Raw genomic sequence first — 21205 nt, forward strand, 5'->3', positions numbered from 1 at the left:
TTGTGTAGTATGCACCTATATACAATACAAAAAGGGAGTATTGCCCAGGTTCATATATTATTTGAGTTTTTGGACAAAAAGATGACAGACTTAACTTACAATATATGCAGTCATCAACGGTGGTTGAATCAGCAGTAGCAATGTGTGTGCGGGCTGTTTACCTCCAGCCACAGTCTAAAGTGGTTGTTCTCCATGAAACAAATTTGACAATATGCCATCTAGGTCCACCATGCCAACAGCAAGACTTACAGATGCAAGCTCATCCTAGGGGTGAAGGCCATGTCATTCAGCAGATACTCAGAACAGGGAGACCAAATGCAATACACTCCCCCATCGAACAAACTATGGTGAACATGCCAGCAAGTGGACTCAAGACTGATACTGGTGAATGCCCCCCCCCCCGCCCTATTCAATGGCAATCTGAAAATTGAACTGAGCTCAAACACAAGGCTGTGCATTGGTTAGGGATGAGAGTAGGTTAGGTAAATACTGTTTAATAACTTAATTATGGTAAGACAAGTAACCTGGGTAGGTAGAAGTGAATAAACATGCCCGGAGGATTGTGTTCTTAATTTTAGATCACCACACGTAGTACTGACTACTCTAGATAGGCTGAGAGTCCCTCCTTTTACCACACAACTGATCACTATGGTCCCATTGGGCCTTTTCTATAAACCAGATAATCACATCATTAATGGGGGCACTTTTAATGGGACACTGTCATCTAGTCCCACTCCCGCTGATTTCAATTGCACAACAGCAAAACTTTGAGTGTGCTCAGCTGCCCGAATAACTGTTGAACTTACCTGCTGGTGTTGTTGTAGGGAAGTAACTAGACATAAGCATCATGCAGCTATAGTTTTGGTGACTCAACGGTCAATGTCTCAGGAGGCACCCTCAAAGTCTACTACTGAAGATAGGTGGAGAGGTAGCTTTGCTTTAAGTCCCGATTGTACAGTTGGTTCAATGAACCTTTCTGGAATTACTATAAATACTGGTAAACTAGAGGATGCCTCTGTTAATTCACAACAGATATAGACGGACATCCTGTTTTGGAATGTGGCGATATTACAGAACAAACTGATAACTTAAGATTGGTAACATTTTATTACAAAATATCCATTACAATGTTTTCAGAAGAAGTTGACAATTGATATCCTAAACGTTAACAGGTACATGACGTTTCAACTTCCTGCTACAGTATCGTCGTCTGGTAAGGCTAAGGAAGGAGTGTCCATTCATGTGTCTTCTTTGGTGTAAGGGAGAGTTCTTAAATATATAGCTGGAAATCCTTTTTTATCAATTTTAGGGCTAAAGAGCACAAGGGTCCATCACTTGCCACTGGTGAATATTTAGAATACTGATTTTACAAGTGAGAAAGGAGAAGAACTTATTAAACTTGATGAAGATCTTGGCACATTTGAAGCATGTGCAAGGTTATGAATTAATCGTGTGCAGGTGAGGAGATTTCAATGTAAATTATGTCAACAATCAGCCAGTAAAATGTCTAGGGTCTGTGATGTTAATGGTAATGAGCCGCACACTTTGAATATGATGCCTATGGCAGTCATAGTGATCATCTGCTTGCCAAAAACAATCTTGTTTTTGCAAATGAAGCGAGTCATTTGCCCCATCTGGTCATACTTATTATGGTCGGGGGGAACAATTGAATTCATTTAGCGTCCTATACCCTGTCACCTTTCATACACAGATATGCCACACACAAACTCTATTATAGCGATCATTTCCCTCAAAGTGCTGGGTTTAGAGGTAATCTGAGAGGTACTAAGTGTAAGCAAAGTTTAGTAGTGAATGTCAGGGTGGCACGTAATAGCAACCCCGTTATTAAGTGGAATAGGGTTAACTCTGAGGAGTTTCTCTCCAAGCTGATGGAAAACAGATTATCTACTGATGTCTGCTTGAACAAGAATGCCACAGAAATAGACATCCAACAGGCCTTTTCTGAACTTTTGACATTTGTCCTATAGGAAGGCTGCCAAAACCATGGGGTGATTTGATCATAATTGTACAGTGGCTCATGCTGCTCTTTGGGTAACTTTGAAAAGAGAGAATAGATCTAAGGGGGAGCATGTAGAAAGGCATTTAACATAGCATTTACCCAGATGAAGAAAGTAATTAAAGAGGAGGCATGGGCTGCGATTGTCATGGCTAGAAAGGAAAAAATTATACAGCTTTTTATTAAGAGATAAATCACCTTATTTCAGTGAATGGGGCCCAAGCAATGGAAGAGGCTATTCCTCAGTAAGGGTGAGGTGGTCATTTTAGTAGTATTTATTCCAAAGTTGGGGAAGATAAAATGTGCCTTCCTGATGCGGGCCAGCATATTGAGGCATTGGCCCTGTATACCAGGGATGATTCTGTTTTTGTGCCTACATTGCATGAAGTGTATATGGCTATAACGCAGTGCCCAAACACTAAAGCTCCAGGGCTTGGTGTCCGTTACTGACAAATGTTCTAAGGGTTGCTTGTAAAACAGGGAAGTTTTCTATCTAGTCTGAATCTGTAATTATTGTCATCTTTAAAAAAGGAAACCAGAATGATCTGACTTATTGACCAATTTCCCATCTTGAAGCCCTAGTTAAGGTAATGGGTGAATTATACTAGGAAGGCTGGAAGAGTGGGCAGAAGAGCATTAAATTCTGTAGGACACTCAATAGGAGCTTTGGAAGGGCATTGTAAAAACCGAAACATCTAGTAAAGGCCCGAGTACGAGTTTCCGCATTGTGAGTGCGGACGATACTCCACCGCCACGACCCCCCCACACCGTCGAGACTCGCCACTGCCCGTCAGCGAAATAACAAGTTATATGTAGTCTTGCCGGAGGGCGGTGTGCTTTTCTCAGGGTGGTGCCTCTATCAAAGGCCGCAGTGCTTTAAAAAAAAAAAGGTACCGCAATGGGAATGCCTCACAAGGTTCCTGCACGGCATGGACTGAAAAGTCCATGCCATGCAGAAATTGTTGTGCATGAACACAGGGGGCACATGGAATGCCACGTGTGTATGCACAAGTGGAGGAGGCATGGGGGGGGACTCTAGGGCTCCCTTTATTTCCTCTCCGCCAGGCTTGACATGGAGGAGGAACCTCCATGTCACAGTCGGCAGAGAGGAAATTCGTAACATGCTTGTGGGATCGCAATGGTCCTGGCAAACATATTGTGGCCTTTGACCACTGTGCTACCTCCAGGAAACAGTGGTTCCCTGGCGGCGATCCCAGGGCGGTCCGACCGCCCAATTCATAATGGGGCAGTCGAACTGCCAGTGCGGCGATGGCTGGACCTCCACCGCCATGCCACCATGAGTCCGACAGTCCTCAGACCATCAGACTCATAATCAACCCCTTAGTGTTTATAACCCTGTCAAGCGGTTTTGATTGCGTATCACATGGTGTGCTCTGGCATTTGTTGAAAGACATGGGTATGGAGTTGTCCAATTTGAATGTACTCAGATATCTACAACACGACAACAGCAAGTGTGAGTTTTGGAGTCAATGGGGAGTGTATAGACATTTTCCATATTGTCAGGCTGCAGTGGCATCTGCCACCAAGTAGCATGGGTGGGGCGGGAGAGATTGAAAAATAAATTTAAAACGTGATATACCTTGCTGCTAGACCGCTGCCTCATGTTGTCCACTTAAACAGGAAGCACAGGCTCCCCTAAGCTAATCACAACGCTGCATTGCAGTATTTGGATGGCTCGGAGCGCCATGGATAGGCGCACAGACAGGGAGTCTGTGCATGTTCCTCACCAGGCTGGGTAATGCAGCCTGGTGGGGAACATGCAAAGTGAGCAGGACTGTTTGCCAGCCCAAGAGGGCTGGCCAAACTATCATGCTCACATAAGTGCCCACCATTCCTCCCCTTGCCGGCTGCGACGACAGCCAAGTCCTTCCCCGGAAAGCTGCATGACAAAGGGAAAATAAAATGATAATAAACGTAGTGTTATTTTATTTTTCCTTTTTCCACTGCAAAAAATACAGTGTGGCAGCACTCCTCCACCTTAGCGGAGGAGCCGCCACTGTCAAGGGTGTCAGGCAGGGATGTGCCATGGCACCTTTCTTTTTTACAATCTATAACAAGCATTTGCAATGCAATAGGTCTCGCATTTATGCAAGTTTGAGCTATTGGCATTGTAAATGGCAAGGCCTTTTATTTAGGTTTTAAAAACGAAAACAAAAATAAAAGGCATTGTTATTTGCAATGTCAATAGCTCAAACTCACGTGAAGGCTAGACTTATTGCATTGCAAATGCTGGTTTCCCATGTCCGAATGATGCGAGCGACGCTTGGAGTAAATGGGTTTCCCTTCGGGTAAGTGCACAAAACCCCACGCGCTATGATACTTCACATCTAAGAACAATATCGGCGTATGTACAGTGCACAGGTCAAAGCGAAAATTCTTGCATCACTCGAGGCAAGCGTTTTTTTCTGATTTCAATATGTTAAAAAGCTTGTTTTTTTAAGATAAGGTTTTGCATGATTTGGATGTTTAATTTATGTACAGATCTGATCGCGATTTGTCCCAACCAAATGTATTTAAATGTACAGAAAAATGTCTCGAAGTTGAGAAAGGGTCTGAAGGACGCACGGAGGCCCTGCATGCATAGACTACCGCCAAGTCTTCGCTGAAATGGAACACACGTTTTATTGAATAAAATGTAGATTTGACCCCTGAATGAGGCGCACTGAAGCGTCTGCTTGTCGTTCCCACAGCGCTAGCTTTCTTCATGGCACACAGATGATGCATACACCCTCACACCACCTTCCTGCACCCATAAATACGGCGTGCGAGGGAATACTATTTTAATACTAAAACTAAACATTGTGACTTATTTGCAGTTTTCTAAGCGCGAGCTCCACCCAAAGGCACAAAAGCGGATTACAGGAGCAGCAGTTACCTTACATGATGTCACGTTAAAGTACATGATTTTGTTGAGGCTCAGCGGGGCTGGGGGTGGAGGTTGCAAAAAATCCCTCGACGTGGAGCCCACATTGAGAGACGAACTTGGGAGAAAGGTCAGGGGGTAGAAGAGAAGAAGTGAGATAGAAGGGGAGACAGCAGATGGGGCAGGAGGTTTTTGTCAGCGCTGCTCTCGGCTCCACCGTTGCATTTCCATCTGCATCATTTGTAGAGAACAGGTCAAAATCCATTCACACCCAAATATTGCGGTATGTTTCCATGCCTCTTATCTGGGGCGACGGCCCTTAGAGTATGATGAAACAACGACCCCAGGAATGGGGGAGTCCAGGACCAGCTGCAGGGCAATGGGACTCGTTGCACCCAGGAATAAGAGTGGAGTGCGGAGAAGGGGTTGTGGGGCATTCGGGAGGTGAATTAAAAGGGGGTCTCTACTCTGCACGCGACCATCTCCAAGTCTAGGGGGTTCCGGGGGCTTCCTCAGCGGTCTGCCTCAAGCCCTCTGGGTCCTGCTTCCATGGCAACCACCTGTGCAGAGCGGGCGGTGAGGGGCAGACCGCACTTAGCGCACATAAATAGAGACTGACTAAAGGTGACAATCTTCCTTCTGAGCATGCGCACAAGTTTCCAAAACTCACATCCTGGCTTGCATGCCTGGCGGATTACATGCCCTAGAGAGGGTGTCAGTTTTACTCTCCTCCGCAGGGCGGGGCTGTGAACGGAAAGCCGCCCAGGTCAATTGTGAAACCAGCACCCATACAGTGCATGCCAAGCGAGCCTGACCACTACAAGGGGAGTTCGACAGTTCCCCCTCCCCCCCCCCCCCACAATGAAACAGCGGCTGCCTAGCGAGCGCTTGTTCTATTTTTGCATCGCGCTTGCACTTTAAAGTGAAGCGAGATGCAAAAATAAACATGCGGCGCCATGTCTCCTTTTTTGTCCGGTCCATGCGGACTGGATTGCACGGCTTGTTGACATAAGCGATAAGAAACTGCTTCACAACAGCCGTGAAGCAGGCAATCCAGACCGGATGGGCCAGACAAAAAAACCAAAGGGAGGCAACCCAGAAAGCTCATTTCCAATGGCAGGCCAACCAATGGAAATGAGGGGTGGGGCTTCATGCCCTCTTCTCAAAGTCCGCTTACAAAATCTCTTGCGGAGGCAGAGCAGCGCTTTGCGCTGCAATGCATGCGAGACCTAAAAATAAGTTACATAGGGTGCTGGTGGAGAAGGGCAGGGACAAGACCCAGGTTGGCCATTGTCAAATCCCCACCCTTCCTTATGCAGACAAGTTGGTCTTAATGGCCCGAACGCCAAAAGCCCTTCAAACATCATTGAATAGTTTTGAGTTGTTTATGGATCTAAAGGTCAATCTCTCCAAGTCATTCATTATGACCTGCAGGCCCATTAAATCCACACCCAGCTAATTCTTTGTTAAAGAATCTGAGATAGTGCAGATTAGGAGTTTTTCCTATCTGGGTGATCCTTTTTAGGTCTCGCCTAGCGTCGCAGCGCAATGGTTGCTCGCTTGCGAGATCTATTGTCGTCGGTTTTGCTTCGGAAGCGGGGTGGAAGCTCCACTCATGCTTTTCATTGGCACGTGTCAAAAATGCTCACTTTTGATTGCAAGGGAGGCATGCTTGTTCCCTCCCTCTCTCCCGTTTGCCGCACTTACCCGGGCAGGAGATTGTGCACACGCACGGCTTCTCTTTTGCTCATGGCGTCTCTTCCGCCTTGGTGTGCGGTCCTAGTGGCATCGCCGGGGATTGGTTAATTAGGTGTTATTCATCGCTTTCACTTTCACAAACCCATATCAAAATGGTTGCTCTGTGGCACACGTAACATGTGTTTCTACAGTAGATCGGGCGCAGTGCCCCAATGCCGAACTTCACACGGCCGCCGCAAAGACGTGTTCACACACGTGCACTCTAACTGCAACTTCTCAAAATCGCAGTCCAAGGGGAGGCCGAACCAGGACACTGCTCACCCTCCTCAAACTGCAGCGGAAACAATGCACCAACAATGACCACCACTACAACATAGCGCGCAGCAGTTGGTTTAGAGTGGACACTCCCTGGGCAGCCTCGACAGCATGGATGAGGCACAACTGATCCAGTGGAGGACACTGGAGCCGACAGACCAGCCCGTCGCCACTAAAAAGCTCAGAAATGGGCAGCAACTACCAACTGAACCCACCCCAGAGTTCCACACAGGAAACACCCTAAGCCCCCAAATTAACATTCCAGTCAAAACACTATTTCCATCTCTCTACCTCTCTAGATGCCAATTTATCTTACCTCCCTTTTCAAATGTGTATCGATCTCTTTCTACATTCCTTATTTCTCCGTCGGCTTCTCTTTTCTATCCATATCTCCGTTTTCTGCTGTTGTATATCCATTTCTGTCTTCTGCCTATGTAAATACCCATGTACTTCATATGCGTGTCCGATTCTCTTTCTTCTTCCATACAAATCCCTGCTTTATATCTTGACCAGATGTCAGTCTCTCCTTAGCCTATTCAGTATTATCAGACTACTACCTGTCCACGTATCGGAGTTTGTCGTCCGCCCTTCCCAATGCCCATTTTTCTTTCAGTTGCCTCTCTTCTGCCTATCTAAACTTTATTACTTAATTTCTCTATATGTATCAGTCTCTCTTCTGCCTGTGCAGAATTCTCTCACTCTTCAACATGTTCACTTGTGAGAGAATCTTCTGCCAATCAAGTTATTTTTTTGTCTAGTCAGCATACCATTAAAGGAGATCTCACAGCTGTTGTAAGCGAGTAAGGACTAGAGGACAGGACCTGCAGCCCACCCATGATGGTCTCTGGCTTCGTCACATGCGTGGATTTCATCCACATGTCTGTCTTGTGATCATGCAGTGACTGCCTACAGGTCCAGCTATTCGAGTGTCTCTTCTCTGTCCAGACTCTCTTTTGTAAAAATTGAAAACATGGCTGGTTAATGTGCATTAATTAAGCTAGCACGCTGTCGTTCCTATTTTACTGTAGTGCCAGGACGCTCCTTCGGGCAACTGTAGCGCTTTCCAAATATTTTAATTTATTTATTCATTTCAGTAAAATTTTTACTTGTTCGAATGTCTCTACCTCTACTCTCTGCATTTCTTTGGTCTGGACTACTGCCCACGTCTGTTTTCTGCGTGCTTGCCTCTGTAACATCTCTATGCGGTTTCTCCCGTCTCTCCCCCCTCTTGAGGCTGCGCCCGTCCTTTATTTGCTTTGCATGGCCTGGTGCCTGCCATAAGGCTGTTTGGAATCTGTTGTCAGCCCTCACAGAAGGAGGCAAGCACATGATGCAAAGGGCAATGAACTTACCCTTCCCAGAGTATAATGGCAACGGTTTGTTGGGACCTGCTAATCCAGAACCAGGTTGTACTGATTAATTATACAGCATTGCAGGAGTTTATGTTAAAACGTTAAATCATTTGCAGGGTTCTCACAACAGCAAGTGCGTGAATAATTTGAGTCCGACCCCACTTGTGCATGGTGTCGTGCCTGCTTCCCTTTGCTCTCTTATGTTACGGGTAGCCCTTGGAGCACTGCCACTTATTTCAGGCGAACAGAAGATGCATTGATGAAGTCATGCCCCACTATGTGTTGTTGGTAAAATGCTGTAGAGCACCCATTAGCTCCATTATACTAAAGCATTTTCAGTCCATTATTTTTAGCGCAATTTATTAGTAACAAATATTTACATGTGCATATTAATCACCTGATGTGCTTGCAGTCTTAATCATTTGTTTTCGTGCACACTGCTTTTTTATCTCACTTCTGCAACTTTTAAACATTACATTTTAAGGGTTTAGTTTATTATTTTCTAATATAATAATACTAATTTTCCCCAAATTGGAAGGCCGATAGGCTAGGATTCGTATCTGTGAGCTGCATTTATCAGTGGTGAACATTCAACTCGCTGAGCTTTCCCGCTGTTTTACATTTAACTCTCGCGTATATTGTAAGTCCATCTTATAAAGCTTCCATCAATTAAGGTTTTACTTATGTAGGCATTTCTATGTATTGGCCCTTTTACTTCTGTTGTTACGTGGTATGTCTTATTTAAACTGTAGCACTATTTTCTTTAACGAGTTTCTCCTACTGAAGGCACAACATGCTTTCCTGCAACATTCAGCTTTCACTTCCCAAACAACCAGGGACAGTGGCCGCCGCTTCTTTGAAATTGAATAGGTCTAGCAGTTACAAGAGTTTGAGCTATTGGCATTGTAAATGACAATGCCTTTTATTTATCCGTTTTAAAAATAACAGATAAATAAAAGGCATTGTCATTTACAATGCCAATAGCTTAAACTCTTGCAAATGCGAGACCTATTGCATTGCAAATGCTTGTTGACTCAGCAGGGGCATGGAAACATCAGATAGAATCAATAAATAATTTGTGAAGGCCTCTAGCTCCCTTTCTGCATTTTCATCTAGTCCAGGAATGAGGCCCTTGAGGGAAACATGCAGGATATATCAAGCCAGGTGCATATCTGTAACGAGCTGTGGTGTGAACATCTGAGGATATGTGAATACTAGTAAATTACAGCAGTAAGAAAGAGCTTGTATAAAGAGCCTGCGGTCAGTCCCCTGTAGCTGTTTGTCTGCCCTGTGCCACAGTGAATTGGGTGTGACCTTTAAAGAAAATCTTATTAGGCTCCATCGTCTACTGCTCTGGCACAGAGTTTGGACAAAGGTTGAGGCTGATTTGAATATAATCATAATTCAGAACTGTCCATTGGGCTGGTCACAAACCATGGCTAAAATATAATAAAAGTTGCTGAGGCAAACTGGAACAACTGCATCTCCTTGGTGATCTGAAAGGCCAGGGGAGGATGGAAAAGGGGAAATTAACGATCTCAGGGCTTATTTACAAGCCCCTTGGCACCACCGGTATGTCACTTTTTCCCATTTTAAAAGTGACTCACCGGTGGTGCAAGGCACTTGTAAATAAGTCTTCTGTGTCTTCAGTACCTATTAGATGAATACTCAAGGCCACTAGACAAAAGTCTTGATGCATGACGTCAGGCAAACAACTTTATTTCGTAGTAGAAAAATGCATAAAAAAGCACATTACATGTATATTTCTACTAAATGTCCAACACAACCGATCAGTCTATGTACAATATATAAGAATTGAAAAATATCCATTGATTACACATTAAAAATTCTTAAAAGACAATAGCTAATAAATAAAAATCAATTAAATAGTTAAAAAATTGTGATAGCCTAGTAGTTTGATTATTAAACAAAGCGCACCAGTGTAGATGATTAACAGATACTATATGAAGGGGTTTAAAGTACCCAAGTCCCCGGAAGCTATAAATTAACACTCAAACGTGTTCCCCTTATGGTAGCTGCCTTTCTGTTTTTTAGGGCGGCCTATAAGAATGATGCAGTCATAAAACATATGTATGGCATTTCCAATTATTGTATTACTGAGAGAGCTTGTGTATAAAAAGGTAAACTGAATTTTGTCAGCACTGGGGTGATACATTTTTTTTCTCTCTACTTTATAGAGTGAACAAAACAAGCATTGAAAATGCAATATGTATCGCCTTTGATTAAGTTAAAGCCATTTGCTTTGCTAATGGTATTGTAAAGCAAATGACTAGCTTAATAAAAGGCGAGATCTATTGCATTTTTAATGCTTGTTTTTTTACGCTTCTGAACACAGTGACTACAGGGCGGACACAGCTCCCTGGCCAGTTCACAATCCTGGGCCTTGAAGTTGCTCGACAAGTTACCTTTTTAGAAAATGTCCCAAGGAGAAGTAATACGTCCACTAACTTAAGAAAGCCAATGCGCTATCGCGCACACGGTGGCCATGAAGGGCCGGTGCGGCGTGTCAGGTGAGAGGGCCAAACTGCAAGTCATCGCTCCCCTCAACAAACCATCCCTCCCTCAGTGGCCGGGCTCGGGGCTCACACAATGAGGCCGCAATGTGTCAAACGCGTGCTGACCCCGTCTCCGGCCCCTGCAAAGCTAAAATAAACACCAGCACAAGCAATGTGTTTAGACGCCGAATAAAGGGGGACAGCCTTGGGTAAAGCGGGCGAACACACCTCCTGGCATTACCTAAACTGAATGAAGCAAAGTCAAAGTATGAACCCATACGAAGGTTACTTCACACGTGAAGGGGGAGGTTAAAGGGTCACCCAGTGTACAGAAGAACCAGTTATCTTTGCCCAGCCCTCATCCTTTTAACAAACAACATTAGGAAGCATTCTATAATGTTTGGTGGCATTTTTGAGACATACAATGACATCATTTACCTAGTGGGTGTTTTAAACGAATTCCTATTATCAAAGGTGTGGTGGGTACTAAAGAGTGGCAGTGCAACAATAACAGTGTAGCGGTTCTACAGGCGAATGAAGGCACCTCAGCAGTATTTTTTAATTGAAAAAATAAACATGTCCTGTGTTTCCAACAATCAGCAGAAGGGTCACGCAAGAAGCAATCCCCAGTAAAGTTACTGCAACCACAGCCCTGATGTCCTGCAGTGACCAGGTCGGGGCTGGGGCACGAGGTGAACCGGGGCACAGAAGGTCAATGAGAGGACACTGCGGGTCCCTGACTTGGTCCGTGCACCTTGGTCTCTGCAGGTACAGCATGCACTGGAAATTTCCAGTGCGCTCAGCATTAGTGGGAAGCGCCTCCACGGGGAGCAGTGTTAACAAGGCGCTGTGGTGCACCACTCCGTGGGGACTCGCCTTGCCGCGCCCTAGCTCAGGGCAGCGGACATTCCTGGTCGGCAAGTGGGGCGCCTGCTACCAAAGTGCAACTTTAATGTGGCTACAAAAATATACCGATACAGTGAAATCACATGCCTTGCAACTATGAGTCTTCGAGTCCTCACCAAATTGCAATACTGGTTTAGGTGACTGAGTGTATATGAAAAACGAGGACAGAGCTCGCACTAAAACCACAAAGCCGGTCAGCTGCACCCACTAACGCCTCATCAGCAGGGACATAGTTTCACAGTTTGACTCTCAGCCCGCCTGCAAAAACTCATTTCTGCTTGCAGAAGCTTCCCCTGGAGCCTGTCACACCCTGCTATGCACAGCGTGCGGGAAGGTAGCCGCTGTTTATTTTTGCATCGTGCTTTCACTTTAAGCGAAAGCGCAATGCAAAAATAAACACGCAGCGCCCTGTCTCTTTTTTTGAGACAGCCCATCCGGACTGCATCTCATAGCTTTATATAACACGCCTCCTTGAGATAAGAAATTGCTTCACAACAGCTGTGAAGCAGGTGATACAGTCCGGATGGGCCGGACCAAAAGGCGAAAGGAAGGCAACACAAACAGCTCATTTCCAATGGCAGCCCACCATTTAGCATAAACGATGACGTCAGCCAATGGAAATGGAGGGCAGGGCTTCAAGCCAACTTCTGAAATCCCTCTCTCAAAATATCTCTCGCCAGCGAGCAGCGCTTGCGCTGCAACGCTAGGTGAGACCTAAAAATAAAGTATGTGAGATAGACTGGTTAGCGAGATCATCACAGGGACATATAGATAACAGATTTGCAGAGTATGATTGTGCCGGATAGCCAAGCATTAAAGGAATAAAATGTAAACGAAATCTTGCCAGCAAAAAACAATGTAAGGAATTAGAGACAAAAGAAAGTTAAGAACAGTGCCCATGAGCGACAGGGGGCATTGCCTGATTGCTTATAACTGAAATTTTAGATTTTTTTTTAACTATCTTGTGTGCATTTGGCAATAAAATGCTCTTTTAATCTGGATTTAGTAAAAGTTGCACACTGAGATGGGGATTCATACAATACCGCCTGGCCGAAATCACTAATAGACTGTCTCCCATAAGTCAGCCAGGGGATAGAGGAAACTTAAACAAGGGTTAGGATATCTTATCACAAGTTGATTTAATTGGGCAGAATTCCTTTTCCATTTCGAGCACCACAGTAGTAGAGGGACCATTTTAATGGTATCAGTGATATAGGGAATGCCTAATTCTTTGTGGACCGTAAAATTAGAGCACATGCCAGGAATGAACAGTAACCTTTTTACAATTTGTTTTCTAAATCTTGAAGAGGTTCAACTTGTGCTGTGCCCCGGATTGCTGCACCATAAGTAGCTATGGATATCGTTTTCGCAGAATACATTTCCAACATTTCTTGAATCGCTTTGTTACCTAGGTTCTTAGCAAACTTCCAGAGGGCAGCTATGCTTTTAGAAATATAATTCATTATATTTCTCACCATCTCAGACTAATTTAATTTTGCATCAAAGAGGATTCCCAAATACATGAAGTTTTCTACTCTTTCCAGCTTTCTGCTGTCTATTTGGAGCCTCATTGTTTTTTTCTGGTCTCTGCCCATGGCCATCACAAATGTCTTTCATTTATTAGCATATAGGCCTAAATCTGCCATGTAAGCAAAATATATCCCTATAGTGCGCTGTAGGGCCATTGGGGTTCGGGCAAGTAAAACTGCGTCATCTTCATAAAGCATAATGGGCAAAGGTAATGAACCTGCAACCGGACCGTCCTTACATTTTTCACTCAACACCTCATTTAACTTATTAGTATACAATATGAAAAGAAATGGAGCGAGGACACAGCCCTGTCTAAGACCCTTTTCGACCTACAAGGGTTTTGAACATTCCCCTTGTTTCCCGTAACCAATTACTGCGCCTGCTTCTGTATAATGTTCTTTTATGAATAAAATTATGGGAGACTCCAGGCCCATGGTTTCCATAATGGCCCACAGTTTACTGTGGGACACACAGTCAAACGCTGCGGATAGGTCCATAAAGGTCATGTGAAACTGGCTTGCTTTGCAATTGCGTATTTAGCTGTGACTAGGGATACATTGAGACATTGGTCTATTGTCCCCCTTCCCCAAGTCATTTTGTGCCTCCGTAAGAACATTATTCCTCATCGCCATGTCCTCCAGCCTGTTGAATAATAGTCTAGCCATTAATTTAGCAGTACTATCCAATAGGGAAATTGGGAGGTAGTTTGCAGGATTTGAGCAGTCCCCCTTCTTGTAAATTTGGATTATCAGGGATGGCCTCCAGGATGACAAGGGGCCTACTTTGGCTACAGCATTAAAAGCTAAGGTCAGGAGCGGTGTCCACAGTGGTTTATTAGTGAGAAAAATATCCAGCAGGACTCCACCTGGGCCATCAGCTCTCAAAGCAGGTGACCGAGACAAAGCAAGATCTAATTCATCAATGGAGAACTCCAGCGCTACAGCATCGCAAGAAAAACGCTCTGGGGACTCCAGGTTAGTGTCCACCTGATTTTGGAATATGTTCTGAAAGTGACTTAGCCAAGTGTCCTCAACTATGTGAAGGTCGAATGATGGTCCAACCTCCCCCTGTAGGAAGGGAGAATTGACACTTTACAGAACGTCTTACTATCTTTATATAATGAGGCTTTTCTCAAATTGTCACAAGCTTCCGCTCGTAGCTGCCTTTTCCTCTCTACCCTCACAGATTTATATATAGCCCTCAGATTTTGTCAGCTCTGATAGCTCCACACGTAGGATGGATGGTATCTCGCAGTTGGTTTGATGCAAACAAGGGGTCCACCTCTTGATCGTCTCAATTCTGTATGCTCTTATAGCACAGAATGTTGATATGATCAAGCGAGGGAAGTAAAGGATGGGGAAAACGGGGAGGGAGACCTGTGGAGAGAACATACAATTAGAACATGCTTTGCATAAAATGTAGATACCATTCTATACCATTAATCAGTACCTGTAAAAGAAAATAACTAAGCTGTGTCTTCCTAGCAACTCTAAAAATGTGGACTCTCTTTTCTGGATTCCAATAAACAAAGCGCTGTGCTGTGTCTCTGATAAAACAAAGGGGAATTGTAATATACTATTCTAGAAATAATACTCTTCACAAATGCTGTCCAAAATACCCACCCTTTCATATGCTTGATATGGTTTTACAGGGGTTAATTTCTCAATATTCAGAAACCCCCTGTTACTACAAGACAATGAAAGAAAAAAAGAGAATCAATGAAGGTATGATTCATTATACATGATACCCATGGCAATATCATAGTAGAAACAATGGAGTCAGCATTTCATATAATGTGCATGAAGAGGTAATAACATAATACGCAAGGAAAGCTGTAACAGTTTTCTGCCGCTTTTCATCATGACCAAATAGCAAATGGATTCCATAAATGTGCCCATACCTCCTTGCCGTTTCTCTACATGGCTTTGTCACTTTGAATTCCAAAACACACAAAATTGCAGTTTCTAAACACAGCTTCAGCTTGAAGACATTTGCCCAAACAGAATTCCTCACACGCCGTTTCCTTCACGGCAGAGAGGACCATTAAACACACTGTACAGATACGCCGTTTCCATCACGGCTGACAGGCACACAAAGAAATAAGATACAGTAACGCTGTTTCCATCATGGCTAGCGGATTTGTAATGAACCAAGTGCAGGAACTCGGGCCGTTACCATGAGGGCCGCAAGAGCTGCACAACATGTGAAACAGGCTCCTGAATACGAATAGCAGAAACTAAGCTTCGGCGGTAAAGAATTACCCCGAACCAAATTACATCAATGCAGAAACAAGACACTGGTGCCGGAGCACCCTTATCACACCGCCTGGGAATGAATGGCAACGTCGGTCTTCTCCAGATGCGGGAAGAATAACCAGCATCGGCCCTCAGCCCGTGCTTCCTTGAATTCCCGCCCCTCCGCCAGAAACATGTTATCACATTAGTCCGGAAAAAGGGGCTTTTCAAGATCAGTCCTGACAATGTTCAACGGAGGTGCCTCCATATAACAGAATTCTAATAAGGTCTTTATTTCTAGGTTGCATTTTTAGTGCTTTGCAGAGATTACCAGAGGCTTGAGAGCAATTGGTCTCAAACCATCAGGAAGGCGGGGGGTTATTCTGCGATAGTGGGCGAGTTAGTTGATCTCTTATAGCTGCTAGAATTTTACTAAGAGCTGCTACAACTTGATTTACATTGGCTAATGGGTCTAGACATACACAGACCTCCTGGTAAATTGAGGACACAGGATTAGCGAGTATGAGATTTGGCTCAATTTTCTGACATTTCAGGATATACCTGTTTTTTCAGTTTATGGTCGGTTTCGGGGCATATTTAAATGTCAGTTTTTTTTACGGTGACCCATTGGAAAGTACACTGGATTATGGCATGGTCACTGAATTCTGTGATCTTCACCTCAAATTTCATATGACTATTGCTGGAGTGGACGGGATGATTATATATTCGATAGTCTAAGAGGATCCTGACCGATAAAGAGTTGGAAACATTTGACCCATAGGGATGTGTGTTGGATTTACAATTTCTAGCTCCCATGTCATCAATAGACTATTCAGAGCATTTCCATAACTTTGATGATCAAAAAGGGAACCAAATTAGCCATTTTAGTCAGTTACCCCACAAATCCGAAGATGGGTGCGCCTGAAGCTATGTGTATTGAAATCCCCAACCCAGACAATATAAAGTAGTCTAGGGTGGTGAGAGAGCAGCCCCTCCATAGTTCTCCCCTGATCATCTACCACTGCAGTAGGATTGACAAAGTTATTGTTATAAAAATTAATTAACATTAGATCTACCCTCTTCCGTCTGTTAGCCACTAATATATGAAAGTTGGGCAAACTATTCAGGAAGTAGACCTTATCAAAAATGATGGTATTGGTTATAAGTGTTAACAAACCACATTTTGCTCCACCCGATTCCGTGGGAAGTGCTGGAGTAAGGAAAGACCAGTAGCCATTCACATAGATAGGGTTTACCGCCCAAATTTCCTGTAAGTAAATATATTCAGAATTCTACAGCTGTACTGAGGGGGAGATTTACTAAGATTTTGCACTATGTTTGCATCACAAAAGTGACGCAAAAAGGCGTGAAATCTTTTTTTCCTAATTTACTTTCCAGCGCAGACTTGTGCAGCGCTGGAAATAACCTAAAATTGTGCCATGGGGGCGTACCAAGGGTACATGGGCCTTCCCATACAACCACCCAAGGTTTCTCACGCTAGACCCAATTTACTAAACATATTAGATTGGGTTTAGTGTGAGAAAACTGCGCCCTTTTAAACTGAGCGCAAACACAGAGAAATGCTTTCATTGCAAACTGTAGTAATCACAGACAGGGGAGGCGAAGGCACAGACAACTGTAGTGCGGGTGGGGGGGAATGGGGCGAGAAGGCACAGCCAACAAGTAGAGAAGGCAGTAGGAGAACCTCATTAAAGAAAATAGTGCTCACAATCTAAGTAGCATTGACTGTATAAAACTCGAAGTAAAGGGGCAAGTAGCCAAGGGAGGATACAAATGAAGACAAGACATGGCCATCATGAGGGACTAACAAGCCTATAAACGAATCCGAAGGCAGCATTTATGAAGAACAAAGACACAAGCCATTGAAAAATATAGGCAGGGAGTGGGCGGTGCTACCCTCACGTACTTAACTACAGCAGATCTTCACCAGAGCAGCGCTTGCGAGCTGACTCTAGGCTCGACCTAAAATGCCCAATGGGATGGTAGATATCGGAGTCTGCAACATGGGTGCTACTGGTAATTGTGCTAGCAAATTCTCTACCAACCATTGATTATCAAAGTTGAGTACAATGCAATTATTTTCAATCTTTCTCAAATCAGAGCTGCCCCAAGGGGTTCTTCTAGCCATAATCAAATGGTCTTGTATAAGATGGCCTATACTGGCAGCTTTCGATAACCAGTGCTGAGCTTTTCTCATTAATTGGAGCATTGATTCGTTTTGATTTGCTCTTAGTAAGGGAACATTTACCAATATTATAAGGAACGGATAAGTTGCTGCTGGTAAGTTTAAATGTTAAGGTTTCTTTCCCTTCATAGGCAAAAGTGCTTGAGGATGGAATGTACTGTTCCTTGGTGAGCCGCGCTCACAAACTACATTGTCTGCATGCCCCACCCGCTGCATTCTACGACATTCTACAGTGGGCACTGAGATTGCCGTGGGTGAGTTCGCTAAATTCTGTATGTTTATCTAACCTGATCTGGTCAAGTCCACAGAATTGGTTCTGTGGCAACCTTGGCACATATTTTGATTGCAAGGATTATGGGTTGAGGTTACATTGTATATAACTAGAAAGTTACTGTCGGATCTCAAAGCTAACTGTAGCAATGAATATTAGCTATTAACTCTTTAAGTGTAAGGTCGATAGCGTCTAACTGAGAAAAAAATTGGATGTAATAACAATGTTAAATTATCCTTGAATCCAGACCAGTTTAGAGTCAGTATTGCTGTGTCCTGTGGAAGAACTTTGCTATTCGATGCACCCTGGGTTGAGTTAATCTTTCTGGGTTTTTTAACCATGATAGATGAAGGAGGTTTAGAAGAGCCTCTTTTCCGTTTGCCTGTAGAGACAGTTGCTGACGAGGATGACTGGCACGCAATGGAACTGGGAGATGCATGCGGGATCAGAGGGGAGGTCTTGTGGGCACTGACCTGTTCAGTTAATGGAAGTATAATTTCCGGGCCAGAGGAAAGTAAAAGCCCATTTTCATTCCCCACAGGCCCCATAGATAGCCTCCTTTCTGTAAGGGCAATCTCTTTTTCTAGTGCAGTAGTCGCTTTAGCCATAGAAGTGTCTAAAGAAGTAATGGTTAGCTCCTCCACTGCTGCGTGGGTCGCCCTTTTCTTGCCCATACTGCTTCAATTGGTTGAATTCTCACCGCTAGAGGGGGGGCCCAGCCTGCTTTGGGCTCTGACGGGCATGGACGGGCCTGCCCTTGGCCCGGGCTTCTGCAGGAGCGTGGCGCGCTTTTATGCCAGAAACAGGGGGAGATGGGAACTGTAGTTTCCTCACTGGTGATAGCAGGAACGTGGCCTCCCCCGCAATGCGACACAAACAGGCTGGTGGATACACCGACCTCAGGAGCATGGCGCTTTTATGCCTGAGTGACAGAAGCAGGGGGAGATGGGAACTGCTGTCTCCCCAGCAGTGATAGCAAGAAAACTGCTTTTCCCTGCGATACGGCACAAAAAGGCTGGCGGATATTCACACAGGCAATAAGTGGCGGAGAGGGCAGGAGCAAAGGATGCCAGTGCAGAAACATTTAGAAGGCAGCATACAGGTAATAGTTGTCACTTACCTCCTCCCTTGCCGCTGCCTCCACCCACAGAAAGCTGCAGAGGTTGAGCAGAGCTGCACACAATGCAGGGCTACAAAAGTACTTGGAGGTCACAATTACAGCAGTAGTAGCGCTGGTCACTGATGGGCGGTCTGCAGCGGTCTGTATTTCTGATAACTTTCTGGGTTCCAAAGTTCCAGGCTTTGAAGTCCTTGGTTTTTGTTCGAGTGGTTTTTAGACTCTAATGGGATTTTGGAAAACTCTTCAAAATCTAGAGGGGGGGGGGGGTGATTTCAAGACCTGTATCAATTAGACCCCCTAACTGCGTGGGACAAACGAGGAGGAGAGAAAGGTGGAATCATATGCAAGAACACATGCATGTGTGTGTGCTCGTACAGAGGACCATATTGTTGTGGCATGCCGAGTGCAGTGACAGAGAGGCAGAACAGGGCCATGCGGCCAATTGTAAGTTCCTCGGGGGCAAGAGGCGGCCTTCTTACTTCCGCAGAACCTACAAATCAATGGCAGTAAACAAATGAACAATTTCTGGGAAAGCAAGTCACCTTCCGGTAAACTCCGAACTCCGAGCTCTAGTCCAGTCGGCCCCTCGGCAACCAGCTCTCCGTCTCCTTGCGCAACGTGCGCGTGGACGGGTGTGGGCGGGCGCGGCGTCGCTGTCAGGGGGGGGGGGCGTATTCTACCGTCTGTTATTACGATTCAGTTTAAACAAGGTGTATCCTGATTATGACAATCCCACGCTAAAATGGTCAAGAAAGAGTGCTAGAGAAATGCCTATGCGATAAAAACTCTACCCCAGGAATGCTTAAAGTCATGTTTTTGCCATTTCTTTGACCTGCCCCTTACTTTGATCAAACCCGTGCAAAATGAAAAATCACATAAGAAGGCGCAGTGTCTCACTGGCTTTTTTTTACAGAAAGTTTAAACAAATTCATGTTTACATTTTGCTTTTTTATTTACATTCATTTTATCAATCAGGTTATATTATTTAATTAATTTTCTAAGCAGTCGTGTATCCCCAGACCTCTATAGTCCCCGGACCACAGATTAAGAGCTGTTGGAATAAAAGATACAGCCCGTGTTACACTAAATCAATATTTAAAAACAACGTTTTCTGTTGAATGCCCCAGTGAAAATATTAAGAAATGCTGCTAGTGATAAGTTACTGGTTTGCAGGTTTATTTTGGAAAAGTACTTTGCTGAAAGTCACATCTATCACCAAAATGATGACATAATTATTGTTGGAAGTTTCAGATGGCATAAGGTACAAAGATGAGCTCTCAAACTAGCCCTTTAGCTTCTGGGACGAAAAAATATTGCTAGTAGGGAATAATATGCCGTATTAAACTTCTTAAGTTGAAAGTGACATGAACTACTGTCAATCAATGTTAACGGTTAAATGGAACGAAGATGACACAAGATTTAGAAACTGGACTATATACTCACTTTTCAAAGAAAGGCGAGACAGGTACAATCTACTGGTTTCTTCTTTTTACTGGGGCCTGGGTATTGAAGTACTTATCCGAGATTGCAATGTTTACATTTGAGTCCACTGCCTAACATGGTGCGTAAGGCACTGTTCACCAAGAGCCTCAATAGAACTCACTGATGTTCACTGCAGTGAAAACCCCATCACGTCCAGGAAGATCCAGCAAGCATCTGCCCTCTGTCTTGACCACTGAGTAGGCAGTGAATCTCACTGAGACTGAGATGGAGCTATCAATTTTGAATGTTATTGTTGAATCAATGGTAGACCCCCTGCCTTGGCGCAGCGTTTAACCATCCAGAAATATGTGGGTTGTCCAAGGCACAGGAGCAGGGCAGTAGGTCGCAATTAAACCAGCAGCACACCTACAGGAAACATGAATCTTTCATTTTTGCATAAGTTTACTGTAAGAGGCTGTATGTCAGATAATTTTTGGAACTGATTGGTGGCCATCTTTGTGGTTTCCAGAATGTAAAATGAGGACTCTGCTTATCAGCAGACATGCCTAGTATTGCACATGTATGCCTTATTGCGAATATTTCTCTGTGGACTAATACCACTAACGGAATGTGACTGGTAGTGCGTGGCATTCCAATGTTCTTTGATTGAGGTTAGTTGTCCATAATACACGTTTCAAAGTGTTTAGAAGTGTGGCAGCTATACAGTTGTACAT

At 44.3% G+C, this 21205-nt stretch overlaps 1 protein-coding gene across 1 annotated transcript in view; it reads right to left on the minus strand.

Moving 5' to 3' along the window:
• The window catches only part of LOC146775989 (uncharacterized), a 649670-nt gene extending 629061 nt beyond the window's left edge, over positions 1-20609 (minus strand). The window contains exons 1-2 of the mRNA XM_085637079.1: positions 20588-20609; positions 19592-19702 (exon numbers count right to left, since the gene is read on the minus strand). Coding sequence (XP_085493205.1) covers positions 19592-19702; positions 20588-20609 — 133 coding nt within the window. The remainder of the gene's footprint in view (positions 1-19591; positions 19703-20587) is intronic.
• Positions 20610-21205: the final 596 nt, after the last annotated feature.

Source organism: Triturus cristatus, chromosome 12, assembly GCF_964204655.1.
Source record: "Triturus cristatus chromosome 12, aTriCri1.1, whole genome shotgun sequence".
Taxonomy (NCBI): domain Eukaryota; kingdom Metazoa; phylum Chordata; class Amphibia; order Caudata; family Salamandridae; genus Triturus; species Triturus cristatus.